The sequence below is a fragment of the Protopterus annectens genome, chromosome 11.part0 (genome assembly GCF_019279795.1).
Source record: "Protopterus annectens isolate FY-2018-M chromosome 11.part0, PAN1.0, whole genome shotgun sequence".
NCBI lineage: Eukaryota > Metazoa > Chordata > Ceratodontiformes > Protopteridae > Protopterus > Protopterus annectens.
Genome location: NC_056745.1, coordinates 839,223,935 through 839,242,130, shown reverse-complemented (window position 1 = coordinate 839,242,130; position 18,196 = coordinate 839,223,935). Strand labels below are relative to the sequence as shown.

At 42.5% G+C, this 18,196-nt stretch overlaps 1 protein-coding gene across 1 annotated transcript in view; it reads right to left on the bottom strand.

Annotated features, from left to right (window-relative positions):
* The window catches only part of CDC123 (cell division cycle 123), a 904,444-nt gene that overhangs the window by 626,564 nt on the left and 259,684 nt on the right, over positions 1-18,196 (bottom strand). Inside the window, exon 7 of the mRNA XM_044088252.1 lies at positions 10,567-10,615. Coding sequence (XP_043944187.1) covers positions 10,567-10,615 — 49 coding nt within the window. The remainder of the gene's footprint in view (positions 1-10,566; positions 10,616-18,196) is intronic.

Genomic DNA, 18,196 nt, shown 5'->3' with positions numbered 1-18,196 from the left:
CTTCTGTACTTAATGGATTACCACATATGTGGTAATTTGTGGGCACTTTGTTTTTGCCAAAGGGGTTGACTATACACTTTTTGGCGTTTAGCTTGAGGCCATAGCTCTGGCACCAGTTGTCTGTTTCTAGGAGGGCCTTTTGGAGGATGCTTGTGTCGGCTGGAGAGTCTATTATGGCGCCCAGTTTGCAGTCATCTGCGAACTTGGTCAGCCACAGTCCTTCCGTGTTGGCCTGTACCTCCGAGAAACATATACCGAACAAGAGAGGTCCCAGGACTGAGCCTTGTGGGACGCCACTTGTAACTGGTTTGGAGTCTGACATGGCTCCAGCAATTCTAACCATGTGGGTTCTCTGTCCTTGAGCCAGTTTGCAACCCATCTAGTGACATAGGGGTTTATACTTAAGCTGGTGAGCTTATCTATAATGCCCGAGTGGGGTATTGTATCGAAGGCTTTTGCGAAGTCCAGGTAGGCTGTGTGGACCACCTTCCCCTCGTCAATGGCCTTGGGACTGTTTCAAAGTAATCGACCAGGTTTAAGAGGCAGGATCTGCCCTTAACAAAGCCGAACTGGGTAGAATCCAGTATCTGTAGGTCCCCAATATCTTTATTTAGGAGGTCCATGATGATCCTTTCCATAGCTTTGCAGACCAAGCTAGTCAGGCTTATGGGGCGATAGTTTCCAGGATCCCTTGAGGCACCACCTTTGTGGAGAGGGACCACTGTTGCTGTAAGCCACTCTTTGGGTACATATCCTGTAGTAAGGCTGAGATTGAACAGTAGTTTTAGGTTTGGGTTTAGCTCTTCCTGGAGTTCATGTAGGACGCAGCCCGGGACACCGTCTGGTCCCATTGATGCTGTGTTTTTTGCTTTGGAGAGGGAGGCTCTTACCTGAGCATCTGAGATGTCAGGGGGGCAGCACTCTGCTGGGATAGATATTTGCCTTTTTGGTGGGGAAGGGGGGGGAGAAGTTTGCGCTGAACCTGTCAGCTAGGATGTTGGCAATGTCTGTGGGTTCGGTGTACTTTTTGTCATTTTGGACTAATTCTGAGCATATCTGGGAATTCCCACCCAGGTTCCTAACATAACTATAGAAAGCCTTGTGATTATCCTTAGTGTCCTGTGCAATTTTTCTCTCGAAGCTGGCCTTAGACGATTTTATGAGTGCCCATAGTTTTTTGCTAATACTGATTAGAGATGCCTTCCCTTTTCGGGATTTTGCTCTATCATGTAGTAGCTTCCTCCTTCTATTGTAGTTTGTTTATGGCTGGGGTCCACCAGACAGGACGTCTGCCTTTGGAGGATTGGGTCTTGGTTTTATTTGGGATTGCATGATCCATACATTCCTGAAGGTGTTCATAGAATGCGTTTATAAAGGATTCTGCGGTCTGGGCCGTATTTTCCACAGGCCTGGGGGCTTTGAAGGAGTCCACCTCGGTTTTGAGGAGTGTGAAATTTGCTTTACAGAAGTTTTTCACTGTGGTTTTCTGGGCAGGGGCTGGGGTCGGGATGTGAATATCCAGTGAAATTAGTTTATGGTCTGATCTTACCAGTGAGGGATACACTTCTGGTCTGGAGCATAGAGTCCCCATGTTGGTGATGATCAGGTCCAGTATGTTTTCCCCTCTTGTGGGAGTGGTAACAAGTTGTTCCATAGCATTTGAGTTTATAAATTCTAGGAACCTTTGGGCTAGGGTGTTGGAGCTAGAGTAATGCTCCCAGTCTATGTTTGGGTAGTTGAAGTCACCCAATATAATGGTGTTTGGAGAGACCTTCATATTTTCCAGTGTTCTCAGGAAGGCCGAGTGGGGTTCCTGGGTTTGGGAGGGTGGTCTGTAGCAGGCTATAAACTGGAAGGCAGTTTTACCCACTATTAGTTGCACATGGATAGTCTCTGATGCTTCATGCTGTGCCACCAACCTGGTGGTGTGGGTATCTTTGACGAATATTGATACTCCCCCTCCTTTTGTGGTTCGGTCCAAGTTTTGGGGCAGAAAAGCATGGTATGAGGTATAACCTGGTAGTGCTGGGGTGCTCTCAGGAGCCTTGAACCAGGTTTCTGTTACTGCACAGATATCAATGTTCTCCATGCTAAGGAGAGTTTTGAGTGCGTGCATCTTGAGGTTTAGACTTCTGGTGTTGAGTAACATTACTCTTAGTTTCTTATCCCTTGTGATACCTATGGAGGTGGGTTTGTCTTTTGAGCCTTGCCTAAAAAAGGCACTATGGGGGTAGCAAGAGCCTTTGCCAATATCCGAAAGCCCACGGGTGACAAGTGCAAGCCGTCCCTAGCGAAGCATCGTGGCTTGTCGAGCATGTCATTCCAGGCTTACAGGCATTGGATCCCCTTTGAATGACACCAATACTTAAGCCAATTGTTGAAATTGATCATCTTGTCTTCATATTGTGACATCATTCTTGGTGAGGGTAAGATGCTACTCAAGGTCAGGGTCATACCGGCCTGGGCTACATGCTCAGAGAGCTCCTCTATGTCTCTTTTCATGTAGTCCAGGGAGGTACGTCTCAGGTCATTCACACCAGCATGGACAATGACTGAGTCATATTTGTACTTGCCTTGGAGTGACCTGAGTGCTTGTGTTATGTGGCGGATCCTAGTGCCCGACAGGCAGCTCACCGTGACCTTCTCCTTGTTCAGCCTGGTGAGCGGGACGTCAGTGTGCCTGACGATAGAGTCACCTATTACAAGTGTATCAGGTGTGTTGTTTAGCCTTAAGGGCTGTGACTGTTTGGCACACTGGCTTTGTGAGCTATGTGTTGCACGTGTTTTATTTTGGGTTAGCGGTTGCTTGGGTGTCTGCTTTGGAGGTCTCTGCTGCTTAGGCAGATTTTTATTTAGAGCCTCCGAGTATGTGTGTTTATGTGTTTGGTTTGCTGTCGTGGTAGGTCTATGTGAGACTGGAATTGTAGTGAGTGTGGTTTCCTTCTCCTCCTGACTGGTTACGCCAGTACCGAGTTGAGAGGCCTCCAGTTCGGCTATATGGTTGCATCTCTCACGTGTTGGAATTTGTTGGGAGGAGGAGAGGGTTGTCTGTGTACATGAGGCAGTTGTAACATTGCCTCAAGATTCCCAGATTCACCAGCTGGACCGGAGAGGAGATTTACAACTGTCCTTTGGACATGCTAGAATAGTATAGGGAATTCTTTTATAATTGAAAAAAAGGGTCAATGGGGAACAAGGTACTCAAGGGGAGTTTGTGAGGGTGTAGTGCTTTTAATTTTTTAGTGCTAACTTATATAATTGCTTTAGTGAGCAAGTGCCAGGTAACTTAAATGTAATGTGTTACAGGTAACTTAAATGCAAAAACGACAAACAGTAACTTTCTTTCAAGTGAAACAAGGAAATAAGTGCAGTAAGCAATGCAGATATCACTAGGGATCCACAGAAGCGCTGAAAAAAAGAAGTTATGTTCTTACCATAACGTTCCATGTGGAGTGTTCATCTCGCCTTTGTTTTTACACACGGGTTCGGAGCCGATCCTCGGCTCCGAGTCGGCCACATAGCAAAGCTCTGCATCTAAGAGAAGCTCGAGACCAGGCTATATCCCACAATCCTCCCTGCCATTACTCAGATCTAGTTTGCAAGCAAACCAGAAAAAAAACAATAACCTTATATCCAGGCTACAAACTGCTATGAATGAAAACATTCAGAGACACCATCTCACTGACAACCAACTAGGGGTAAAGAAAGATACCCGGAATAGGTAAGACATGTAGACCAGACTCTAGTCCTACTCGTTCTTCCAAACCGTGAGGGAGGGAAAGGGGGGGGGAATGTAAAAACAAAGGCGAGATGAACACTCCACATGGAACATTATGGTAAGAACATAACTTCTTTATGTGAGAGTGTTCAATCTCGCCGTTTGTTTTTACACAAGGGTAGCGTCCCTAGCTCCGTCATCCTGAGTGACTCATGGAAGAACGTTCCTGAGCACAGTGGAACCAAAGGATGTCCTGTCTTTGGAGGTTTTGTCAACCCTATAATGAGTGATGAAAGTATGTGGTTTAGACCACGTGGCTGCTGCACAAATCGTGTCTAAAGGTAGGCGAGCTGCATGAGCCAAGGAAGTGGAGACGGACCTAGTAGAATGGCCTTTTGGTTTGGTGGGTAAGGCCTGGTTTGACTTAGAATACACAAAGGCTATACAATCAGTAAGCCATTTAGAAAGAGTGCGTTTTGTAACTGCCATGCCCTTTACATTATCTGCAAATGCAACAAAAAGTTGATCTGTTTTTCTGTAGTCTTTAGTCCTGTCTAAATAAAATCTGAGTTGCCTGTGGACATCTAACTTGTGTAACATATATTCCAGCTTACTGGTATGGTTTTAAAGAAAGTGGGGAGTTCAATGGATTGATTAATATTAATGACAGAGCATACTTTGGGAAGGAAGGACGGATTTGTTCGTAAAGAAACTCTAACTGGGTGAAAATTTAAGTAAGGAGGTTTAATAGACAGTGCTTGCAGCTCTGAAACTCTCCGAGCTGAAGTAACCGCTACAAGAAAGAGAGTCTTCCAAGACAGAAATTTCAGGGGGCAAGAAGAAGCTGGTTCGAAAGGTGGTAACTTTAGTTGTGACAACAACAAATTTAAATTCCATGGGAATAAAGGATCCCTGACAGGAGGTCGCAGATGGAAAGAACCTTTCATAAAGGCTTTACAAAGCCTGTGGGACATGATAGAAGAACCATTCTCACCAACATGAAAGTTGGATATGGCAGCCAACTGCACTCAATGTGGAAGTAGAGGCCCCTTCAAGGAAAAGGATGGAAAGAAATTCTAGTATTTTATGTAAAGGAGCAACCAAGGGGTCCAAGTGTTGATTAGATGCCCAGTACACAAAGCGTTTCCATTTACTGTTGTAAAGTTTTGTGGTGGAAGCCTTATGAGAGGCAACCAAAATGCGCTGCACTGCCGGAGACAGAAGATCAGACCTGGCTAGGCGGGGAAGTGGAGCAGCCAAGCTGCTAGTTTGAGGGATAGAAGAGACGGGTGAAGAACTCCTGACGAATGCGTCAGTAGATCTGGTACTGGGGTCCAGGATCCAAGGTTCCTCTGATAGATGGGCTCGAAGAAAGGGGAACCATATCTGTCGAGGCCAGAATGGGGCTATGAGTATAACTGTCCTTTCCAGGTTCAAGACTTTCTGGAGAAATCTGGGAATCAAGGGAATAGGTGGGAATGCATATAGGAGACCCGGGGGCCAATCATGTATCAGTGCGTCCCTGGGGACATCCCCTGGAGGGGGTAGAAGGGCAAAATAGCTTCTGCATTTGGCATTCATTGGGGAGGCGAATAGATCGCAGCAAGGCTGGCCCCATTTGCGGAAAATTCTCTCCGCCACTTGTAGTTTGAGGGACCACTCGTGAGGTAACAGGATGGCTCTGCTCAACCTGTCCGCAATGACGTTGGATGACCCCGGGATGTGCGTTGCTATCAGAAAGCGACCCATGGACTCTGCCCATTGCCAAATTCTCATGGCCTCTCTGCATAATGGGTAAGATTTGGTTCCCCCTTGTTTGTTTATGTACCAGACTACAGACATGTTGTCTGTCTGAACTGCTACTGTCCCTAGAGGTAGGAGGGTTTGAAAGTGTTGCAATGCTAGGAACACCGCCCTCATTTCTAGAACATTTATGTGCAGGTTGTACTCGATGTCGGACCATTCCCCTTGGACTGTTCTTCCCTGAAAAAGTCCCCCCCACCCTATCAGGGAAGCGTCCGTGGTTATAGTGGCTGTAGGATTCGGTAGAACAAATGGACGACCCATGGTGAGGTCCTGGCTGGATATCCACCATGAGAGGTCCCGTTTGCAGGAATCCGTTATCAGGATCTCGTACTTTAGGGGTAACTGTTGGAATGACCACTGCGTGAACACAGTAGCCATTAGAGGAGTCTCATGTGCAACCTTCCCATGGGAATCGCAATCAGGGACGCTGCCATGAGACCCAAAACTTTCAACACCAATTTGGCCGGGGCTTTCCTGCATTGCAGCAGAAGAAGAACCTGTTCCTTGAGGGATGAAGCCCTTACTTGAGGGAGCTTTACTAATGTTAAACGGGTATCTAGGTCCGCTCCGATAAATGAAATATGCTGTGAGGGCAATAAGACAGATTTTTTGAAGTTTATGGAAATCCCTAGGTGGGAACAAAGATTGACTGTATAGTCTCTTGCTTGTATGAGGAGACGCTCGGTGGTGGCGGTGAGGAGCCAGTCGTCCAGATAGGGAAACACCCGGAATCCTAGACATCTCAAGTGAGATGCTACCACTGCCATGCATTTGGTGAATACCCTGGGGGCTGAGGTGAGCCCAAAGGGCAGGGCTCGAAATTGAAAATGACTGACTCCCAGCCGGAAGCGCAGGTGATCTCTGGATGGTCTGGCCATCTTGATGTGGTAGTACGCGTCCTTGAGATCTATTGAGCACATCCAGTCGTCCTTCTGTAAAAATGGAAGGATTGATTGAAGCGTGACCATCCGGAACTTTTCCTTCTTCACGAAGGTATTGAGATTGCTGAGATCCAAAATGGGTCTCCAGTCCCCTGTCTTTTTTGGAACTAAAAAGAACCTTGAGTAAGTTCCGGGTCCTCTTTGGTCCGCCGGGACTGGCTGAATGACTCTTTTTTGAGCAGCTTTGAAATTTCTATTGTTGCTTGGCCTACGGGGTGGCACATCTGGAGACCTTCTGTGTTGGGGTGGAGTTGACATAAGGGGTATTTTGTATCCTCTGGTTACAATGCTTTTTACCCAGGAGTCTGAGTTGAGAGTTTGCCAGGCCTGTGGGTATAAAGCCAAGCGACCCCCGACTGCCTCCAGAGCATGACAGTCGGGCCTCCATTCAGGAGTGCTGGAAAGGCTTACCAGGGATAGTATCCCTGTCGCCTTGGTTCTGCGGACCCCCTCTGCCGCCAGGGCGGCGTCTTCCTTGTCTGCCCCCCCCTCTGCCTCTGGGGGGGGGGGTTCACTCTGTGTGGCCTGGAAAGATCCCTGAGTTCTACGGAACCACATTTTTCCGCCTCGTTGCCCTTTGGGGTACGGTCTGGATGGAACGGAAAAACGGACTCCGACAGCAGACAGAGTCTTTCCTTCTTGCTCACACCGAGTTAATGTCTCTTTCACTTTGGGCCCAAAAAGAGTGGCACCATCAAAGGGGGCATTGGCGAAAGAAGACTTGAAGGCTTCCGCAAAAGAGCACAGCCGCATCCAGGATTGTCTTCGTAGAGCAATCGCTGAAGCTGCGGCCTACTCGACCCTTCAGCCGCATACGAGATGAGCCTCATGGACGAGTTCACTACGGAGGTAAGGGTGTTAAAGTTGTGCTGTCACCTTATCTGAAACAGCAGCATCTGTGTTACCCTGGAGGGTATCTCTCAGCTCCTTGATGAGATCCCTCTGTAGTCGTGTAAAATGTGTCAAATAGTTTAGCGACGCATGGAAAAAGTCGCTGAACTAAAAATGCGCTTCCCGTATCTGTCCATAGTCCTAGAATCCTTATTAGGAGGATGAACAGAAGAGGAAGACTCCGACATCTCCTTTTTAGTGGCTGCTGCCACCACCATAGCGCAACGGGACTCCTTTTGTTAGGTAGGTCTTGTCCTGGGGGGCAGTAATGAACTTACTTGGCTTTCTAGGGACCGGTTCCACTGTGTCCGGTGTCTCCCATGCCCTTCGAGCAATTAATTCCATTAACTCATCGAAGGGCGGAGTAACCCAGGAGGTAGAAGGTTGAGCACCAAATGCCTTCAGCAACACTGACTCGTCCTCAGTGGGGGCTAGGGACTGCCAATCACCCCTCTGTTTTAATATCTCCAATATGTCTGCAAATTAGACATCTTCGGAGGGTGATTTTGGGGACCCCTCTGACTCCTCCAAGTCAGTGTCAGACGTTAAAGATTCCTGTGGGGAGTCTAAGTGCCTCCTCTTGCACAATCTTTTCCTCGGGACCTCATCGGAGGGGGATTCCGGTGAGGCCTCAGAGGAACAGGGGGCATCCTCTAGGGATGGCTGAGACAATGGTGCTCCACGCTTTGGATGTGTCGTGGGAACAGAAACAGAGAGCGGCTCCTTAGGGGAGGGAGAAGATGAGTCCGATGTAGTGGTTGTCTGTGTAGACAAAACCTTCCTCATGAGGTCAAAGGCCCCTGAACCTCGGGTCGAGGACTCTCCCGGTTCCGAAGAACATGGAAGAATCCGAGACACGGGGCCCATAGGTCTCGACCCCGAGGACGGAGCCGAGCCGATCTGCGCCGAGGCCCCGAGAGGGAGAGTCGGCACTGAAAGGTCGGTACGACTCTCGGTCACGGAACCAAGGAGAGATCGTCGACTCCGAGACTCACCTATCGGTTCCGATGGAGTCGAGGTAAGTGGTGTCGATCGTGCTATGGACGGTTTCAGCACCGATGGCTCCACTATCATCGTCTCATCCTCTTCCGGCTCCGAAGACTGGATGGGTCTCAAAGGAGGACCTGTTGGAGATAAGGGGAGGCCTTCTAGTTTCGACACCAACTGGGAGGAAACTGCAATCAACCTGGAAAGAGCCGTGTTCTCCATCAGTTTCTGCACGACACGATCCACATCAATATCAGAAAGTGGTCTGGAAGAACGGGTCGAAGGAGCCGAAGATGGCACCGTCCGAAGAATCGATGGTGGTGGTAGTTCCGACACCGGTTCCAAGACCTGGGGCTCAGTGAGAGACAAACGTTCGACGCTCTGCCCCGAAGTCTGTGGAACCGGCGATAACTTTGAAGATGTACTCGAGCCGATGACATGGGCTCCGACATCTTCGACCCTTCAAGACTTAGAAGCCTGGTCCGACTTGTCCAAGGCTTCTTGAAAAGCAGGCTTAAGAAGCCCCCTATCAATAAGTTTCCTGCGTCTATCTGTCATGACTCTCCCACTGAAGGAATGGCAAATGGAGCAATCCTCTTGCAAGTGGAGAGGGCCAAGACAGTAGACGCAGGAGGTGTGGTTGTCAGTGATGGACATTTTCTGTCCACACTGGCACCTTTTGAACCCACTTTTAGCTTTTTCAGACATACTGAAGAAGTGAGGTAAAAAGAATAAAAGAGAGTTAGAAGTTAGAAGGAGGTAGGCCCCAAAGGGAAACCTATAGAATAAAGTAACAAAATAACTATAGTTACACACACACACACACACACACACTACTGTAATAAAATACAATTATTCACAACAAAAAAAACTATAACTTTTAGGACTAAAAAGCAAAAAAAATACTATCTTATCTGTCAATATTCTTAAACTCTGGTCTGAGCTCTCTAACGCGATGTGACCTGTTGCAGCGGCAAACTAGATCTGAGTAATGGCAGGGAGGATTGTGGGATATAGCCTGGTCTCGAGCTTCTCTTAGATGCAGAGCTTTGCTATGCGGCCGACTCGGGGCCGAGGATCGGCTCCGAACCCGTGTGTAAAAACAAACGGCGAGATTGAACACTCTCACATGCTGCGTTTTAGGTGGAATTAGCGTTTCAGGGAAATAACAAGCAAACAAACAACAAGCATACAAACAAAGCTAGATTCGGCAGGCCTTGATCTAGTATATGCTACAGCAAACAAGGTGTAACAATTTCAGTAAGAAACAGTTCAAATATGCAGGCACTATAAGCCTTTAACCAGATATTCCCAGCTCAGAAGGGCAGAGTCCAGCCTCTCCTCCCACAAGAGTACAGACCACGAAACCTTCTTAATGTAAAATAACTGGCCTGAAGCCCAAGTGCTTAAACCAGAACTAATACACTTTTAGAATAACAGACACTGAGCCCTCAATCAGCAGTTCCCAACTTAGAAGGATGTAAGCTACCTGTCCTGCCACCACAGTGCAGGCCACAAACCTTCCTAATGTAAAACAACTGGTCTGAAGCCCAAGTGCTTAATCCAAAAGACTTAGAAAGATAGTTACACTTTAATCAAGTTACTACCAAGCAGTAATAAATACAATTGAATACTTTAAAGAATGCCTGGATTAGTGCTTAAGTTATACAAACAAAGCTAGATTCAGCAGGCCTGACTTTATGGTCTGAGAAACTACAAACTGTCCATCAGCTAGCAGCACTCTTCTAAGTCATATCTTGTAAACATCCACCAAATTTATACAGATATAATACCATAAATATAAAAAAAGAAAATACATGTATATAATGCATTTGATTCTACTGAGGAAATCGGCATGTGTAAAAGTTGTTTGCAATACTCTGCAATGAGTTGAAGGTTGCAATACATTTTCCGTATTGCCCGTTTGCAAACACCTGTACATAATGAACGCTAGCTGCAGCAGACAGACTCAAAGCTTTTATGTACATTAGGCAAATAGAAGTGCAATACTCAGAGGTTCTGCCAAGGCAAATGACATGATGCCTGCAGCTTCTGCATATACACAGAGACCATGACTTTCCACCTCTTGCCCCAAGCACTGGTCACTGACTCATCCTAAAATTACTATGGATGTGTGACAGATTGTTCAGGCATCCATATTACAGTTCCCATGGCAACAGTAGAATTTTAAATGCAGTAAAATATGAGGGAGCATTGTCTTACCTCATATTCCACAGGAGGATCAAGTGAATCATCTGTACAGCGAATAAACCTTAGAAGAGACAAAAAATATGAAAATCTGTTAGAGCCTCATCATTAACGCCTCTGCTTTTCCACTGTCACAGAGAATACACACAGAAGACGTCAACTAGAAGATGGCGAATACAACTACCCAGTACTTCAACAAACATACTAAATAAGTATTACGTTAGTATATACAAAGTCTGAGCTTATAATTGCCTAAATGAACAGGAGGACTCCTGACAATTGTTTCTCATTCAGGAAGTGCAGCTCAGCAGTCGACACGTGTGGACCAGAATACATGGTATATTCTAGCACTTCCCCTTCCACCATGATGCTGAGCAAATCACTTAACCTTCTGGACGATGGCTCCTTTGTTTCTGCTAAAGCAAAAGACAATGGCATGCATGTTCTTTTTCAGTCTGGGTATTACTTACATATCTGTCATGCAGTAGTTTGATTATTAACATCATAATCACCATTAACGGTCCTTTAAAATGGGCATTTAAACTGCTCATTATCACCAAGTAGTAAAGCATCACTCTTGGGCTGTGGTGACTTGTATAAAAGCTTTCAAACCCAAAATGTTGCTTGGTCATGCTTATAAAACAATGGTTAGTTAACAACCCCCCCCCCCCTCGCAACAACAACTCAATTCCACACACTCCCTCTCCCAGCAGATGCAGTCTGCAGATCTCCTAGTAATGCATTTTGTTTTAATCCACAAAATTTCACTCCTCAAAAGGGAACAAAAATGAAAGGACGACCCAAGAAATCACATCTCACAGCAGCAGGAATGGCAGGAAAAACACAGTTATTTGAGTTGTTAACCATAACAATGGATAGTAAGACAATAGCTTCTATACCACATGAATAACCACAGGATACATGATGCTTAATCTCCAGATTTCAGCTTTCTAATTTCCTAACAGTCTTCCTCTAGGGGCTACTGTAGTCACACACCACTTTGTCCAACCTACATTAATGGAGAATGGGTGCTCTTCATGCTTTTTGAAGCAAACCACTGCCCAAGATTCTTTAAATAACTTTTAGAAACAGCACCATGGCTCGATCCCCAAACATTGATTGATAATATGTTGTAGTGCATCTCAAAGCAACTAAACTGCACAGAAGGTGGGCAGCTATCAATACAGCCTGCTGCAAGAACCAATCTTGAAGATCTATTATGGTGACATAACTTTAATATCTCACTTGAGGAGAGTCTTGCAAGGCTTGCATAAACAAAACACAGAATAGTAACATTAATGTTAAACAAACCAGGGGAAAAAACTACAGAAATGTATTATTTTACAATGGCAGAAATAATATACCTTACAAAAACATTATCCAACAGAAGCCATACTTAAGTGTTTAGCAGAAGTGCCCAATACAGAAATATTGATCGATAATGCAACGCACACATTACTATCTCAAGAACACATTAATACAAAATTCAAATTCTCAAAGGCAGGACAAACTGTAGGCAAGTAACTGAAGTACTAAAATTTGTAAAATAAAGAAATTTAAAAAGACTACTTTATTACAAAAGAGTTCCAACAAAAAATATTAAATATAATCAAAATGGAAGTTTTCCTTGTTTAAATTGTAAATTTTGTGTTTACATTAATAAGACAGCAGGATACAGGGTACTACCATCCGAAAACAAAGAAAAAAAAATTATATATATATATATATATATATATATATATATATATATATATATATATATATATATATATATATATATACACACACACACACACACACACACACACATACATAAGATCAGATTTCATGCTAATTGTAATAAGAATTTAATATATCTGGCAAAATGACAAATATGCCTAGCATATTATTCTGGGAAAACAAATCGGAGATTAAAAGAACAAATATGTGAACATGTTTCAGATATCAATAGGAATAAATTTACCAATGTTTTGGTTAAACATCTGGAGGAGTTTGGTATGTAGCATTATTTAAAGTTCAAAAGTATTGTCTGTTATTAAAGTTAGTCACTGAGGAAGGGATATTAAAAACTTATACTGAAACTGTAGAACTTTACTGGATTTTACAATCAGAAGCTGAAGTGCAATCTGGCTTAAATGCTGTAGCTTCACTGACGCCCATTTTAAAAGGAAAAAGCTTAAAGCACTAAAACATTAATGTAATGAAATATTTTAGTATTAAACATAATGAAATGTTTTTATTATGAAGGGCTAAAGTATAGACAGTTAATTGAAGTGACTATTAATTATGTAGGACTTCTGCTAATTACAGAGACTTTTTTTTTATACTCAGCCTGATGAAGCATTTTGTGAAAACACATTTTCTTTCACTCCATTAAACTGTCTGATGGGCATGGTACATTGGGATTCAAGTTATTTGAATTACAAACCTAAACCATATGCTCTGTGTTTTCACAAGTTGTGGGAAAAATTCCCAATGTCATTCACAGGCCACAATTACATTTTGCATTTGGGTTGAAAAAAAAATAACGAGAAAAAAATCAGCTGTTTATTTTAAAAACCTGCTTTTTAATTTGCATTAAATTCAAGTTTACAGAACAGACTACCAGAGCTATACAAGAATTATGATTCAGAAACAGTGACTTGTACAGGATTGGCAATCCACTGCAATAAACATAAGATACAGATAGCCCAATTAGTAGCTTGTATGAGAAAGCATAGAGAGAAAATGTTTTAAGTGGCTTTCATAGTCAGTGTATTGTCTTACCTTGTAATCCTTTTTGTGCAGTTTCTTTGCATTCTTCCTCCTTGGATTAGTTGATTAGTTAATGAGGAAAAAAGGCAGCATTATACTTCAGTATAGGCTGTCACTAAGAATTTTTATAGGGAACCATTATCTGGACAGACGTGGTACAGATATTACACAGAATAAAGTGGAATTGCACTACCAATCTTCTTGAAGAAAAAAAGAGGCAGGTATATCATGATCAAAGACTTATTAACAGATGTTCGGAAGTTGTGCTTCTTACACTACTTTTAAGCAGTGCTTACTTAACTTTACATGGTCGGTACACAGATTTTCTTCAATGGAGGGCTACCACAGCTCTCAACTTTCCATCTCCAAAATTAGGAAAACTACCTCTCTAATGTGGAACAAATGGGCAAAATGTGGGACACTTACTAACAGCTTACTAACAACTTCCAGCTAAGAAGCTCATAGGATGACTAAAATGTGGTATTTTTACTTGTATAATAGTTCTTTTAGTGAATCAATATGATTCAGCTCTATTTACCATGGATATCATTTTGGCAGTGGTGCTGCGGTAGCGTTGTCGCCTCACAGCAAGATGTTGTCGCGTTCGATTGTCAGCTAGAGCGTCTTCTGTGAGGAGGCATGCGTGCATGGGCGTGCCTTCATTGAAGGTTGTGAGTCAGGGCTGGTAACTCGGCACGTAAAAATCCACTACCAAACATTAGTGGACCGGAGTTCCGCTGTGGCGACCCCTAACCGGGATAAGCCGAAAGACACAACATCATTTAAAAAAATGGTAACACTGAATGTGTGAGAAACCCTTTAAATTTGGAAATCTAGGAACACAAACTTTTTAAGATCCCAAATGAGGAACGTTCCTAGTAATGAGGTACACCTAAGAGTTATGAGGACAACGATGCTCTTACTAGTATCAAGCTGTAGGTTGTTTCCAGAATACTCCGTGTTATGGAAGAAAGATGATTTAGATTTCATTTGGCTATTTTTTACCACACAGATACGAGTCACTACTTTTATAATAAGCTTAAAAATATACACAGTAATGACGTAATACTGAAAGGTGGAGTACACGACAGTTATTTACTTTTTCTCATACATCTCCATGTTATTGTACCTTGTTCCTGCCTCTTAAGAATACTCGCCTAACTACTTTAGAACCTGTGCCAAGTTTTGCCAGGCTATATAAAACACAACATCATGGTAATTAATCAAAGGTTTTTGTATAGTCATATTTATTTACTTTCTGTTAACTGGGTAGGTGGGTTGTTCCTTCTAGACCAAAGTCATAAAGTATACGATATGAAGTCTGTTCAATAAATACAGTAAACTATCAGTTAACCAGAACACAAGCAACCAGAAAAAAAAAAAAAAAAAAATCAAAGAAATATAGTACAATTTTCATGTGTTGCACCCCTCTCCCGCAGAAACATTCCTTAAGTATTTAGAGTTTTAAAAAAGGAAGATAAGAATAATTTCCCTCTCTCCCCAACCTAAGAACAAATCAAACCAAACAAATACTATAGGGTACAGTATTAGTCAGGTCTATTTTTAATAGTAATTCTCAAGCAACCAGAAACTACAGTTATCCGGCATCTACCAATCCCCATAGGTGCCAGTTAACCAAGAGTTTACTGTACAGCAGTCATGTTCAACAAATACTAAAATAAATTCACTGTTTGTAAAATAACAAAAGGCATACATATAATTTCTGAAATGTCCAGGTAGACTCAATATATTACTTACTCTTGATCAAATACAGCTAAGTCATCTTCAGTAAAAAATGCAATATTCAAGAAAAACTTAATGAAGACACATCTTTCAAGATACAAGCTTAACCACCTTACTCCTTAAGAAAATTGTAATTCTTTCCAGGGCACAGCCGAGGCATGTTAAGCTTATTCATCTAAAATATGCAAGACTTGATTTAGAACCTTCTTTTCAGACTTGGGCTACAAAAGCCTGTTAGAAAGTCGCAAGCCTTGGGTGTCTGAATGAAGTTATCAATGAGTTTGCATCCTGGCACTTTTGGCCCGACTCTAAGGTCATAAGTTAAACTGTCATAAATGTTTTTCAAATAAGGAAGGAAACAGATGCAGAAAAATAGGTAAAAAAAGAAAATTTGAAACCACAGCAACCTGACAATAAAAAATAAGCTTAGTTTATGTATCACTGTTTTCTAGAAAGAGCAACTGCAGTGGCTTGAAAACACTATTCTGAGTTTTGTTTATAAATACCTCTAGAATACTGTCTCCTCATGGAGTTTACGCTCAGAGTATTTTTTTTTTTTTTTTTTTAATTTTAAATTATAAAACCCATGAATAGACATTGGGCAGAATGAGGAACAAAGGAAAAAAGGGAACACCAGGCAAACACAATAGGTGCAGACTGGGAAACAATTTATGCAACAATAGACCAAAGTTTATATACTGTGGGAAGGCTGGCCATGTAAACAGATGGGTTGAAACAACCATAGCAGAATGGCTGGAGATAAACCTGCCCTGGCTCTAGAGATAATGTCCAAGTTGTAATGTTTGGAAAACTTGTGGAAAGATAACCATGAAGCTGCTTCCAAGATGGTCTGAGTGCTGACCTCCTTCAATGGAGGCTGTGTTTGCTGCTGCCCTAACAGAATGTGCCCAGACATGCCCTACTGCAACTCTTCAAGAAAGGATTAACAAAATAAGATGTAGTGTTACAGCCATTTGGAGATAGATTGTTTAGATAACTACCTGCCTTCTTTACCTTTTGCAGTCTGTTAATAGCTGGTCTGTTCTCACCTGTTTAGTCCAAGCAAAATCCTTTCCCCTTACTTTGTGAGGTAAGATACAACTCCAACGGGTTGACTACCTGACTGAGACAAACTTCTGTCTATACCTTGGGCTTCAAGGCTTTACTGGTATGGACTGTAAAACCTGCCTTCCTGCAAGAAGGAGATGGTCTGTTTGGACATAAAGGTCTGCAATCAAGAAAATCCTCAGACAGAAGTTATGGCCAGTAGGAAAGCAGTTTTTCTTGTCAAAAATTCAAAAGGTGCTGTGGCTTCTGGATTGAATAGGTAACATCACTTTTTTCAATAAGTAATTCAGGTCCATTGGAAGGGATAACGCCTTACGGGGTAGTCTGAAATGTGGAACTCTTTTTAAGTAATTGGTTCACATGTACTACAGAGTATTTATTTACTATTCTGCAACCAGGTAGGTGGGCTCATCCTAAGAGTAAAGAAAGGTCTCCAGAACAGGGAGAAATAGCAGATGCACATGTTTTTCAATAAGGCATAAGATAAGCATGACATTTAAAAGCCTGTCAGTTATCTGAGGATCATGGACACTGTGGTCAGATTTGAGACCAGGGTCTCTTTTTGGCACCAAAGTATTATAAAAACACCACTCCACGAACCAACTCACCAAGGACAGAAAAAACACTGAACAACTGGAGAAACAGTCACCGTCCACTTTTACTATGTTCCTAGTACTTCGGCATCAAGCCTTCCAGGGAAAAATCATGCACAAGAATGGTGTGCTTTATATACAGTGTAGTCTTTTTGAACAGTTCATGTTGGAACTAAAATCAGAATCAGTAAGGCATCACAGTATCCTATCAAACTCATAGACATAAGATACAGTTTCTAGATTTGGAGTTTTTTGTGGCTAAAGACAAGCTAGTGTATTTTAAACCATTTTATAAGGAAACTGCGGCTAATAACTTTTTGAGTGCAGACGGCATGCATCCAGAACATTTACTTGATTCTCTCCCTTATGAAGAATTCAAGCGCATTAGTGACAATGTTCATGACAGAACCACATTGGATAGGGAATTTAACATTGTTAGATGCCAGCTGGTGACGAGAAGGTATTCTAGCCAGGCGTTAAATAGGGCTGTGAAAAAAGTGAGAAAGCAAATTGCTGGTCGGAGAGTATGGAGTTATGCAACACATCATGGGCGTGGAGATTATCATAAAGTGGGCAAGGATGATATATATTTTTGTTAATAAATTCTCAGCTTTTTTCAGCTACATTGAAGGTGTTAATGCACCGGTTTTGGCCTATTACACAGCAGGATGAGGAAGTGGGCAACATTTTCAAGGGCAGGGTTGTTTTTTCTCATAGTAGATTTCACAACCTGAAGGAATTATTGAACAGTAGGGTAAGTAGGATGGAAACTGGTTCTAACACAGTAGGCACCTTTAGATGTGGAAGGTGCAAGGTGTGTGACAAAGTCAAGAACATTTCAGGTACTTTGATTAATGGAAAGAAGTTAATCGCCCTGGGATCTTACAATTGCAGTAACAGTGGGGTTGTTTATGCCATTGGATGTGATTGTCTACCTGCAAAGTGGTATAAAGGCCACACCACAAGAATGGTGAAAAGAATAATTATGGAGCATTTGGGGGATGTGAGGCATGTTGGGCTTAATAATCCTGTGGCCCAGCATTTCCATGCTGTTCACAATGGTAACACTAGCAGTTTAGTTTTTTTTTTGTTTTAAACAAACGTTATGCAGTACAAGGCATGGAATATGGGCGCATTTTGTTAAGAATGGAAAGTAGATATATTATTAATTTTGGAACTTTATGGCCCCATGGGCTTAATATGGAGTTAGATTTACATGTACAGGATGAAATATTTCAGTATGCATTATTTGATAATTGCATAGACATATTGGATGAATGATTTATATGCATAGGGTAAAAATATTTAAGTATTTGTTAATCTAAAGATATATAGGAGCATTGGCATGAACTTAAATTATTAAGTTAAATGCAATAGGAATGTAAGGGGTTGCATTTTAAAAGATTTTTGATACACTTTAAATGTTTCTGAAGAACTTTAATTGCTTAAGATGCACTTTAGATTTAAAATTTCTTGACTTACTGATT